We start from the raw sequence: 13,724 nt of genomic DNA on the forward strand, positions 1-13,724 counted from the left end.
CAGAAGTTAGTATAAATGTTGTCTGCACGGTAATTAACATACAACATGAACAGCGAGGGTCCCAACACACTTCTCTGGGACACACCTGAAGTTATTTCTATATCTGATAATGACTCTCCATCCAAGGCAACACGCTGTGTCCTCCCCACCAGAAAGTCCTTAATCCAGTCACAAATTTTGCTCGATAACCCATATGATCGTAGTTTTGACAATAAGTGTAGAAGTGTAGTACTGAGTCAGCATCAGCACTTGCTCCTGCCTATTAAAATATGACTCGATTCTTTTCACCCCCTTGAGGACCCTATGAATCGCGCTGTAGTCTAATGGTGAGCATCGCTGCAGAAGGACCTGTGTGCGGTTCCCAGTTCTTCATCAGATTTGTTTGAGGTAGGGCTGTCTGGAATGTGGTTCACTCAGCTTGTGAGGCCAAATGAGGAGCTGCTTCAATAACAAAGCAGCAGTGTCACCTGGATTCACGTACTGGTATTAGCAGCTAGACTGGTTGGCAATATGCTGTGCCTCACGATCATAGAGTCACATTAGGCATATGAACTAACACCTGAGTGGTGTTTGTATTTTTCACACTTGTGAATGAATTTGTACCCCATGGTTACAGGGAACTTTGGTTCTCTTGCTCACATAAATCTACATTATATGAGATGTCCACCTCCCTCAATTGAGTCTAAGGATGTGTTCAAAAAATACAGCCTTCCATTCCCGGACGGTGTAAGAGATCATCCCCATACGGGTAAACAGTGCTCGGCTTGCTCGTCTTCCATTCTGACTGTCTCCTGTTCTTCAACGTCTCGATATCACCCCCAGAATCATTTGCCCCATAAGTTCCAGCCTCCTAAGTTACCCCGGTCTTGCAAGGTTCACACTTTCTGTTGTATATAATCTACTAGTGTGGGTCATTGTCTGCTAATGTCATCATATTGCATTGATCACTTATGCAGATGTTTGTAGTGCGTTTGTACACTATCTAATCAAAAATATCCGGAGACCCATTAGTGTGGACACTTAATACGTGGTACGTTCACCCTCTCTGACAGCTTGAGCTCTGCTGGGGACACTTTCAGTGAGGTGTCTGAATTTCTCTTGAGGAATGTTGGCCCACTGTCCCTAAAGAGCCAAAACTGGAGAAGGTTGTGATGCCAGACACTGTGTCTGGAGTGAAGTTGATGTTCTAAATCGTCCCAAAGGTGTTCCATTGGGTTCACAACAGGTCTCTGGGTGCACAGCCCATCTGATGAATGTTCCTGTTCATGGCCCATTGCCTCACAGGTCCTGGTTTATAAGCAGCACACAATACTATAAAATATGTTCATATCTTCTGCAGTTAGCCTTTTCTTGTGCATAATAAGAGGTCTACACTCTGATCACAAAATACATCCCCACACTGTAACACCATCGCCACTGTACTTTAGTGTTGCCAATAAGCATGATGGCAAGTAATGTTCATCAGATATCCGCCAAACCCAAACCCAAACCCAAACCCAAACCCTTCTATCGGATTGCCACTGGGTATACCACGATTCGTCACTCCGTACCAATCATTTCCAGTCAGCCCCTGTCCAGTGGTGCTTACCTTTACAGCACCTCGAGCGTCACTTATCACTGACCACAAGAATACGTGGATTATGAGGAGTAGCTTGACCACTGTACCCCCCCCCCCCCCCCCCCAACCTTTTAATTCTCTACAGTAGTCATTGTGCTATCTGGACTCCTGGTAGCACTTTGTTTTTTACGAAAGATTTATTCAATTGTTTTCATGCAATTCTTTAAAATCACCCTCCACAATGCTCGATACTCCTCGCCTGTCTTTATGTAAGGGCTACATGATCTCGATTTAGATGTTGTCGAGTCTTCAAGTTTCAACCTCACAATCACATCACTAACAGTCGACCTGGGCAGCTCTGCGAGGTTTGAAATGTCCCCGACAGATTTGTTACTCAGGCGGCATCCGATGACTAGTCCACATCGGAAGTCACTGAGCCTTCCTAAGTGACATATTCTGCTGTTATTGCTCCTGTACCAACAACACAACTCTCCACCTCCTTTTATACTGGCGTATCCACCTCCTGTGTTATCTGGTGGTCAAATGGCATTATACAACAGTGCCTGGATACTTTTCATCAGATAGCACATGCTAAATTTGTCTCCATTATTACAGCTCCAAAAGATTGTTTTTATTCAGGCAACTTCAGCTAGGTATTTAATTCTCCATACTTGCTTCATTTCCCCTCCCCGAATCAAGGAGCTGACTCAATATCTGTCATTCTGTGTTATCTTGCTAGAGGTCTCTAAACTGGCTTTAGCTGTTTGTCTATGATTATAAAAGCAAAGCTGACAAATGAGAATAATTTGAGAATATCTTAGTTGTAGAGAGATAACACAGATAAAGTGCAAGACATGTTCCTGAGTGACTAATAAGATAGATCTTTTGAGACTTACACAATTGACGAATGACAGAAGCCTTGGGACAGTGCAAATACAGAACATTGGGTATACAGCCCCCTTTCGAACATCAGAGACAGAGCAATTGAATCTTAGCTTCCCCAGCAGAGGAATGGTTCATTGCGTGACAGGACATGATCCTTACCTGCAAACGGAAAGAGACTATCAGCGTTGCACAAATGTCGGATTTAGAATCCCCTGAGCATGTGGTTCACATGGCTACTCCATGTGGAAGTTAGCAGACATGAAACCCCCCTCAGCATGGCAGCCGATGTGACGTTCCTAGTTAAGAGTGCCGACACATTCCCGTTACTGAACACAGTCACAAACAATACATCTAGGAATAGACTGAACAAATTCAGAGTAGCTGTTAGACACAGAAATAAGTGCAGAGAAGATGTTATTAGAAGAGATGGGTGAGTGAGGGGGAACTAAGCAAATGACGGAAAAGTACAAAAGGACAGTGAGTAAATGGTAGGCTTAAAAATAACAAAAACCACTGGGTGATCAGTACTGGTTATTGAGAGCATATATAATTATAATTTATTTTTAATGTTAACATTAGTTACTAGTAATAGCACTGTACAGTCATTTACAAATAATTGTGGTGACTTGATGCTTCTGCAGAGTCATTACGCAATTGGACAATAAATTATAATTACAAAATTCTGAATGTGTCCCATGCACAGGAGGTTGTTATCTACACACAACACATCCAACACTTGAAGATGTCCTGTGGTAGCCTCAAACCAAAGGTTATCTAGATAAATTTACATAACAAGTAACACACTAAATTTATATCTATTGTTTCCAGTCATTGAGCTATCCAAGCACGATTCGCAAAACTGTACTCACAGCTTTTCTTCTGCCACATTTTCTTTCTTTCACATGGTTTTGTCCCACAAAATATGCAAGACAACTTCTGTGAAGTATGGAAGTCAAGAGATAAGGTACTGGCAAATGTAAAGCTGTGAGTCACGCTCAGATAGATCGGTCAGTAGAAAACCTGCCTTCAAAAGGCAAAGGTCTTAGGTTCGAGTCCCGGCCTGGCACACGGTATTAATCTTCCAGGAAAAGACTCATTCTGGAAACAATCCCCTACGCTGTGTCTGAGCCACTTCGTGAAACATGTCCAGGTAGCACAATCGATAAGGGCACAGCCAGAGAAATGCAAGGTTCCATTTTTTGAGTCCGTGTCTGGGACCCCATTTTAAATTGCGAGGGGACTTACCGAGGTGTTGGTCATCGTAGACTACAGGTGGCTGGTCACCAGGAGGAGGCGGCAGCACAGTCGGGACGGGCGTGACTTCACGCGACTCGTTTCCGGCCACCCTGATGACCACCGCTTTTGCGCCGGATGGCGGGCCGTGTCCTGCACCGTTGCGAGCAGACACCGTCACGAAGTACTGCACATTCGGCTGTAGGCCGGACACCTGAGCAAGTCAGAATTAGGCAAAGTGATTATCTCTCAGACAACTGCTTCTCAGTTATAACAATTTTCTTCATCTCTGGTTTAACCTGTCTGTTAAAACCACACAAAATGAATGGTTCTTGAAATAACTGATTTTCGGTTACAAATTAAAGAAAAACAGCCCTCGGTCACTATTTTTGACAAATTAACCTCGTTTCAACACTGCTAGGAGTGTCTTCTGCAGAATTTACAACAAAGAATGGTCTATATTCTATAACAGGGTCACAGAATAATAACTAAAATGTATGATAGGGTACAAGTATGGAATCATTGTAAAAGACTGACAGTACTTATATGACATTTTTGCTAAAAGTATTGTCAGTCTTTTACAATGTTTCCGTACTTGTACCCTATCATACATTTTAGTTATTATTCTGTGACCATGTTATACAATATAGACCATTCTTTGTTTTAAATTCTAAACAAGACACTCCTAACAGTGTTGAAACCAGGTTAATTTGTTAAAAATAGTGGCCGACGGCTGTTTTTCTTTCAATTGTAACTATTCACAGCCTCTAAATATGCAGCCATGTACAAAATTTTGATTTTCAGTTCTTCATTGCTATTTATAATAAATATCATCATCAAACAAAGAGTTAAAAACTCTGAGACACCTACAGACTTTTGCATTTAACATTTCAAGGTATGTAGAATCAAAATATCAAATAAAATAACTCCATACAAGGGTTGAATACTATTATTTCTTACTGATTCAAGTTTTTTAAAGTCTGCTAAAAAATCATGTCGTAATCGAGCATCGTATCATTATTTTGGCATCATGGAAATGGGTGAAAACTGACTTTGGGAACTCAACTCTTCATGTTAAGCAGTCCATTTCCAAGGATTGCAAGCAGACAACGGCATGTAATGCAGACACAGGTAGCAGATCAGCTAATGTCTATTTTTGATTTAAACTTTAAATGAATTGTTAGGTTTTTAATTCAGTACTCTTACCTAAATTTCCCAGGGAAACCTGTTTTGTTGTAAAATATATTTATTGACTTTTTAGCAGGAATTTGAATACAACTGATATTTTTCTGACACAACTAAAAATGCTCATTCAAATGAATGATTGTGATAGAGGGTGAAGAGGAAGATTTATCTGAAACTATTATGCAGCAATAGCTAAAATTTCAATAATGAAAACGCCAGGTTAGCTGTGCGCACTAATGTGCTATTTCCTGGACTCAGATAGGCGTGCTGACCCTGAATCGAATCTACCCAGTGGATTAACAAAGAGGGCCGATGTGCCGGCCAGCCTGGATGTGGTTTTCCACATCCCACTGCTGGCCGGAGTGACAGAGCGGTTCGAATCCTGCCTCGGGCATGGATGTGTGTGATATCCTTAGGTTTAAGTAGTTCAAAGTTCTAGGGGACTGATGGCCTCAGCAGTTAAGTCCCATAGTGTCAGAGCCATTTTTTTTCCCACATCCCACTAGGTGAATACTGGGTTGGTCCCCACGTCCTGCCTCAGTTACACGACTCGAAGACATCTGACACATGTTCGCACTAATTCATGATTTACACTTGGCACAGACAGCTGGGGTTCACTGATTTCGTCCTAGGGGTACAGGGTGGTAGCAGAAAGGGCATCCGGCCACCCCTTCACATTAACCATGCCAAATCCGATTTTAAGCATGCCGAACCTGCGAAAATTCCAGGACAAAGGCATTAGCAAAAGAAGAAGTTAAAATTTCAGTACTGAGTTAATGCAGTGGCCAATATTTGTTTTCCAATCTGTTCATAAATACTTGTTCTATAACATGTTGATATGTATATCAAGTCCTTCCATCGAAAACATCATCCTTCAAAGACAATGCCTATCTTTTGGAAGGCACGGAATTTCCTGCCAATGATATATATTGTTGGGCTACACATGACAGGCCTGGCACTCTCCCAAATATTGATAGAATACACATGGCAGGCATGATACGCCTCCATTCTGCAGCTGTAACCCAACACACCCACAATGAAAATCTTCCTTATTGCACTAATGCTACATTACATACTCAATAACATTGCGTATACTCTGCATTTTCTGCTTTGTTCCATGACTGATTCTGAGCAAAAATGCAATGCACTTCTTGCAGAAATCTGTATAAAAATCAATGTTAAAGATTCTAATAAGATAGAAAAAATTAATAAATGTGGAAAAAGTTGTTACACGGAATCGATAAGATGGAAAAGCACTGTAGTGAGGGAGTAGGAGTTCTGTTGGCACCAACAAAATGATAGTAAAAAGTGGGAAAATATAAATGTGGGAACATACAAAAAAGAGTTTTACTGTATCTGAAAACCAATAATTTTAGCACCACAGCAACGGCAAATTAAAATATTGGTTCTTTATGTAGTTACTGGTAAGAAATAGAAAGACCCGTTACAACTGAGACAAAAAAAAAAAAAAAAAAAAAAAAAAAAAAAAAAAAAAAAAAAAAAAAAACAGTTGTTCAGAACTAAAACATCTGTGACTGTTTAAACTGGTCAGTTTTTCCTGTCTCTAGTCAAGAATGGCCATTGAAGGACTGTTCATCAGCAAATCACAAATTGTGGTCAGTCGAGAGGAGAAATAGATTAAACAACTGTAGGAAGTTCCTCGTGCCTCATTTTGAAACTGAGTGACAGTACAGCGAGTAATGTCTTCGGTCCAGTGTACCCCACTGAATACAATACACGTACGACGAGTGCAACCGAGAACGAGTGCTAGTCGTAAAGACACCTCCTGGACGAAGTGAGAGATGCCACAGATAAGCCGAGTGAATTGCTCATTGCGTGACACAGTTTTGTGGGAACTGGAAGTCTGAAAGCCTTTGGAAACCTCTGTTCAATAATTTCGGACGCACTAAGTCAATCAAGTCTCTGTCTAGTGATTCGTCTTCCCACTAAATGTATTTCCTTACAGCATTTAAAGGAATATGTGTTACCACTTCTGCATGCTCCTGGCATCTATTGGCAGTCCACTGCACCGCTGTAGTTTCTATTCATTGTGAAATACAGCCTTTGAGACTGTGGGAAGTATATATCCCACCAAACAATGGTGTTTTAATGGTTCATGGGAACTATGGTTACCAACACAGTAGTTTCTGGAAGAGGCTTCGGAATATACTTACCACAAAATTAATCTGTTATTTGTGGTCCTCAGGAAGCATACTTACCACCAACTTAGGGGTATCCCAAAGCTTTTGGGAATACATCTCACTACCACTGTCTATTCCTGACATCTTGTGGTATAAAGTGCACCAGATGTATGAAAACTGCTACAGCAATTCTGCTTGTCATGGGATCACTACTGTTGTAAGGGCACATTGCTTTGCTACTGCAATATACATTATTGTGGCCTGTATCAGCTACTGTGTGATAAAGTTTCTAAGATTGTTTTCATACTGTGGTAAACAAACTTCAATAACGGAAACAAATATTTTTTTTTTAAATACTGTAAAATAAAACATAAAATAAAAACAGAAATCACTGTTCATTATTTTTTATGTATAATGGCAACACATATCAGCTCACAAAAGGGAAGTCGGAAATCCATTTGCCACCACAGTTTTAATACCCTACAAAGGTGCCATGTGTAATGTTTGTACCACCATAGTTTTTGGTCCTAAATCACAAAAACAAAATTGATCACAATTCTAATAGGGAAGCAAAAAATTATCTTTGCTGTGCTGCTACGAAAAATGCGCCTGCGAAAGGGTTAAGTCAGCCAGTGTCCAGCATTCATCCAGTGGACTTATTTGTCACTCAGTATTTTGTATAAGGAACTATTTAAAGTTTGTCTTTATGACCACAGCACAGCCAGAGAGAGAGAGAGAGAGAGAGAGAGAGAGAGAGAGAGAGAGAGAGAGAGAGAGAGTCATCTTCTGTGTGCGAGGTTTTCTTTTTCTTTTTAAGAGAAAGTGAGAGGGAGAGTGGGAGTTAATTAATGATTTAGTCTGGTTACGTTTTACATTTTTGCTTGTTACTGTTTTAGTGGCTAATATAGTTAGTGAGTTATAGCTTAAGTTGATTTCCAGAATGAGATTTTCACTCTGCAGCGGAGTGTGCGCTGATATGAAACTTCCTGGCAGATTAAAACTGTGTGCCCGACCGAGACTCGAACTCGGGACCTTTGCCTTTCGCGGGCAAGTGCTCTAGTGCTTCGGTAGCTCAGTTGGTAGAGCACTTGCCCGCGAAAGGCAAAGGTCCCGAGTTCGAGTCTCGGTCGGGCACACAGTTTTAATCTTAAGTTGATTTGTTCATTAATTATTTTCTTCCTCGTTGCAAGGGTTCTTCACATATGAAAGTTTCCCTGTAATGTCAGAAGTCTTTGTTGTAATTGCTCACGTCAATAATGACAATAAAATAATATGTAAAACATAAATATTTCGATAATGTGTGTTGCGCAATTTAATTAAATGGAACACATGCACGGATGCAGCAATAACTGTTCCGTGGATCCCCATTCTCCCTCAGAAAGATACATAGCAACACAAGCATGCTGCAAAAGAAGCTAGAGGGGCAATTATGATGAAGAATGATGATGTAAGTTGAAGTAATAACATATCACATTCGTACGAGTTGTCAGCGCATTTAAAGAGCACGAAAATGTATTGAATGTTAAACTGCAACTGTTGTGGTATGTTTATTTTTGACATGGTGAGAGCAAATTGTGTGCACATTTTTTAATTAAAAGGACTAAATACAGCTTTGGTGACAGAGTTCAGAGAATCAATGTGGCAAGTATACAGTCTAACTACCATAATATATAACTAACAGTAACCCGTGTTTCAAGCAACAGGCACACTTACATCGGCAGAGTGCTTCACGGCAGACACGCTGGCAGCACGGACTGCTTTGCCGGGCAGAGCAGCCGTGCGGTTGGGGTCGACAGCCACCGTGTAGCCGACGAGGACGCCGTTGAGCACAGCGGGCGGACGCCAGGTGACGCGGATGGCTGTCCGGTTCAGGGCTTCCGTCCTCACGTCCCGCACGTGGCTCGGGACTGCAGACAGGTGCAGACTCGTCAGGTGACACAATTAGGTGCCTTCGAATCACTGCTAATCTCGTAGGTAATTGCCATTACCTGCACGCTGACTAACGTCTGTGATTTTGTGGAAGTTATAACTTGTTTGTAGAAATCTGTAGTTGGAATTTTAAAATTTTGCTCTTCTTTCCACTTAAACATATGACCTTTGGTACTGATTATGTTGAAACTGTATACACAAATGAAACTTCAATTCAATGTTAATTATTGCAGATACAAAATTGGAAAAAGATGTGACCTTTAAATACATAGGTAAATACAAGATATTTTGTTTAAATTTCTTTCATAGCCAATTTACATGAAAAACATTCATGTAAAGCACTAGACCAAATGCAGAATTTAGCATAGCTAAGTGGTCCCAACATACCAGGTGACAGCTACGAAGAAAAAAATAATAAACCTTTCAATAGTTAAAAAAAAAAATTAAGATTGTGCTGGACACCAAAAACGACATCTAGTAGTCACAGCAGAAAGAACAAATGCTTCATATTTCACAGGCATTTGAGAGAGTCATAAGTAGACATTCAAAATACCAGAAAATCATTTTAATTCACACAATGTAATTTGCCACACTTTCCTGTAATATTATGATGGCTACACAATAAGTGATAATATAGAATTGGTATTTTTCAAACTCAAAAGGTGTTTGTAAAGGCAATGTGGGCTAAGGTTATTGAAATCTACATAAAAATAGCTAAAAAACACTACAGAGAAAAAAGCAATGTTTAATATGTACAAGATGTGTTAGGAAACAGTAAGGAATGCAGATCTAGAGGAAGAGCTGAAATTAGAAATAAGGCCTAAGCCATCACAGTGTGATGCCGTTGAATGCGAATGGCAGTCAATTGGTCAGTAGCTGACAGCTGAGGAAGTCAGCTGTGAGCTGGTGTGCTATGGAGCCAGGATATTTTGAATAATGGATGGTGTATGTGGGATGTGGCCAAGTGTTCGTGAACACGACAGGCTGGGAGTGTAGTCGATGTCTTTCTCCAGTGGAGCAAGAGGATGGTGACTCCGGAAAGATACACAGAGAAGTGGCTTTGGAGAAATGGACACTTGTGGTCTGCAGTCAATCTCTATCAGTTTAATTGTGGTGAATTTCTGAATTGTGTCAAGTGCACTGTACAATGAGGAGAGAAAGTCTCTGTGCCTTTAATGGAGTGGAGTGGTTCATTATAGTCACATATTGTACAGCAGGGCCCACAACACAGTATACTGTGTTTTAAGTAATGTTTTCCTTTCACACTGTTTGCATCTTGTTGTGTACATAGTTCCACCTAGTCAGCACGTACACAACTTTCCCACTAGAGCGCGCCCCGCTAAGCACAACAGAGCAGGCGCAGCGTTCGTCCGTCTCCGCACTACGAGATGGCGCTACCTTAGAGACGGACCAAATTCTGCTTCTGCCGATCCGCGTATTAATATGTAATGCAGTCAATGAGATTGCTGCTAACGTAGAACCTTTTCTCCTCGCAGATCACACTCGCGCAGTGATACTGGAACACACGAAGTATTATAACGAGTGTACAGACCTCCAATCAGTCAGTCCGCATTAGTCTGTACCAGTCTATCGTCCTGTTTCAGTCTGCACCTAAGAAGATTATCATATTCCTGTACATAGCCATGAAGATAAATGTATACACACTTTGTCAAGTATCAGAGATATGTGAGAATAAGATTAACGTACCAAGACCAAAGGAACTTCAGATTGTCAATTGTAAATAGCATCCAGAATCAAGTTACGTAATGTTTATGCTTGTTATTATTTTAATAAATGTGTGTGAAAATTAATCAAGTTCTGTTTAAAGTTGGTCACCATCAATCTGCTACTCTAAGCGTGCAAGTGGCATTTCTATTGTCTGAGCTAACGGCAGAAGATAAACACGCCACGATAAGACCATGAGACATATTGCTGACACTCGCCTACTTCGTTAGAGTGACAAGTCAAATAATCTGATGGTGTGTGTACCGAAGGTCTTACAGTACGCACACCACACATGTGTTAATGATTCTTGAAATAAGAGTTCCACGAGATTTTGTGTTAGTATGTTGTGAGTGTAATCAATTTCCTCTATACACACTAAGACAAAAGAAGAAAATAGCTCACCACAAAGGAGTTATCCAAAAGAGACAGATCAGTAGACAAACAAATAATTACAATTTCAGAAAATCTGATGCTTTGTTCAACAGAAAGTGTTTGGTTTCCTACCCTTGTCGCGGTTATGTTGTGGTTCTTCTTCCTTCTACATGAGGCACCAGTGATGTGTATTGATATTTGCGCCATGTACCATCTTTGGTTTGGAGCATATAGTCTACCATCTCCAATACACATTTTGCTCAAGAACCACGAAGGTAAAATTACAGAGAGGGTTACCAGCAAACTTTATTTGCTGGGACCATTCGCTCCTGGAACAGGAGAAGGGGGGTGCCAGTCATAAGCAAAGTACCCTCTGTCACATGCCATCAGGTAGCTTGCAGACTGTACATGTCGATCTTAGTTTTTAAATGTTTGTTGCATTCACTGACATGCAGTAAACACTATCATCATTAGTTGTAATCATGCCATTACACGCATTTTTATTGTGGGCCAACATGATTATGAGATTATGTAGTTACAAATTTCATTGTGAGCAAGCCAGCCTGTAAACCATAATCTTGCAAGGTGATAGTAATAAAGAAAATGAATGGCCACTTGTGTCAGTAAAAAGTTCCGACATGTCTTCGCAGGCTGGTTGGGCTTCTGGCATTTGACTTTTATTCATCAACATTTGCGAATTTTATACAGATGACTATTTTATACAACAAGCACGGTCACTCCTTTGTACGCCAGGTTATGGAGCAGCTGACTATTCTTGTAACAGTTGGATATATTGTTCTCACTATAACAGCTGCAGTACTATTGCAAATAATGGGCTTTTGATGCAGTTTTGCTAATGCAACTGTCCATTTGCCTTCTTTATTGTTGTCATCTTATGAGATTACGGTTTAAAAGATGGCCCACTAACAATGAAATCTGTACATACGTAATGTTGTAGTCTTGTTGGCTGAAAAAAAGAATGCACCCAATTGCATGACTAAAGCTAATGATGATAGTTTTTGCTGCATATTTTATGCTTTTTTACAGTTTCGACAATCTGAATACGGTTGCAGATAGCAGCTGAAACTAGTTACTGTGCTCTAATTACATAAAGGGGAGTGGCAGGTGGTCTAGACATTTAAAAAAAAATTTACTTTTTTTTCCCACTAATTACATTAATACCGCTGTCTCCTTCCTGACAATATCAGGGCTTCACTAATACCTATTATCACATATCCATGACGAAACACACTTCATTTTTAATGGAAAGTAGTGAATAAAGACTAGCAGTCCTGCTGTCACTCACTGTCTTCTGGTGTCCTGACTTCCATAGTCTGCCCGTAGGGACCCTTCCGTCCAGCAGAGTCCTCACTGCGTATCTTAACCTCGTACAGGGTGTTCGGCTCCAGCTCTGTCACCTCAATGGCAGGTGGTGTGCTGTGAAATGAAATGAAATGTCATTGCAATGTGTCTCCGTGAAGGCGCTCTGACACACAACCATGCGATGTAGCCACAAGGCTGAAAATAATTAAAATATATAATTAACTTTTTGTTTGTTTGCCGACAGCACACAAAGGTATCCCTAGACCACAGGAACCAAAATGCAGTTTAGTTGTCATGTTTGCGTGAGAGAGAGAGAGAGAGAGAGAGAGTGCGTGTATGTGTGTGTGTGTGTGTGTGTGTGTGTGTGTGTGTGTGTGTGTTGTTGTTGTTGTTGTTGACAAAGGCCTTAAATGCCGAAAGCTTTAATTGTGAGAGTCTTTTTGTTGTGCCTATCTGCGACTTCGCTCTATGGTGAGTAGCACCAACTTTCCTTTTCATATTGTTACATTCCGTGCTGGATTTTCCATTGTTTGATAAAACTGAAGCTGTTGCCTATAAGAGACTGCAATGGCCTCTCTTGTGTCAACTCCAAACATTCATGCCCTCCACATGGGCATACCATTAATTATTTGAGACTGAACAGTTTTACTGGACACAAGTTACAAAAATCGGAGGACATTTATTACAGCTAACTGTAGGCGTAGAATACTATGAAGTTTCTTTAAAATAAATAATTTGGTAAACAATTAAAATTGAAAATATTTAACATATCTACATTTACATATATACCTCGTTAGCCATCAAGTGGTGTGTGGCAGAGAGCATAATTCGTGCCAAAGTCAAATTCCCCCCCCCCCCCCCCCTTTGTTTAACCCGCAGTACAAGCGAGGGAAAAACGAATGTCTAACTGCCTCAGTACGAGCTCTAATTTCCGTTATCTTTGAATGATGATCATTGAGCGATTGAAAGTTGGTGGTAATAATATATGCTCTACATCCTTGGTGAAGATCGGATTTCGAAATTTAGTGAACAGCGCCTTCCGTTTAGCGCGTCGTCTATATCATATTAAGTAATGATGAATATAATAGAGGGAAACATTCCACATGGGAAAAAATATATCTAAAAACAAAGTTCATGTGACAAAAGCACTGGCAGGTCGATAGATACACAAACATACACACAAAATTCAAGCTTTGGCAACCAACGGTTGCTTCTGCAGGAAAGAGGGGAGGAGAGGGAAAGACGAAAGGATGTGGGTTTAGTCACATCAACTTTGTTTTTAGATGCATATTAAGTAAAGTGGAGTAAAAACTGCACCATTAATTATGTGAGACGAAACTACTTACTGCAAACAAATTACACAGATCCGTTGG

The 13,724-nt window shown here is 40.5% G+C and overlaps 1 protein-coding gene across 4 annotated transcripts in view; it reads right to left on the reverse strand.

Annotated features, from left to right (window-relative positions):
- The window catches only part of LOC126293598 (protogenin A-like), a 450,940-nt gene that overhangs the window by 34,513 nt on the left and 402,703 nt on the right, over positions 1-13,724 (reverse strand). For all 4 annotated transcript variants that reach the window (XR_007552316.1, XM_049986876.1, XM_049986877.1 and 1 more), the window contains exons 14-16: positions 12,335-12,465; positions 8,716-8,909; positions 3,689-3,890 (exon numbers count right to left, since the gene is read on the reverse strand). Coding sequence is in view for 3 of the 4 variants with exons in the window: in XM_049986876.1 (XP_049842833.1) it covers positions 3,689-3,890; positions 8,716-8,909; positions 12,335-12,465 (527 nt within the window). In the remaining variant the exon portion in view is untranslated. The remainder of the gene's footprint in view (positions 1-3,688; positions 3,891-8,715; positions 8,910-12,334; positions 12,466-13,724) is intronic.

Source organism: Schistocerca gregaria, chromosome 10 (assembly GCF_023897955.1).
Source record: "Schistocerca gregaria isolate iqSchGreg1 chromosome 10, iqSchGreg1.2, whole genome shotgun sequence".
NCBI lineage: Eukaryota > Metazoa > Arthropoda > Insecta > Orthoptera > Acrididae > Schistocerca > Schistocerca gregaria.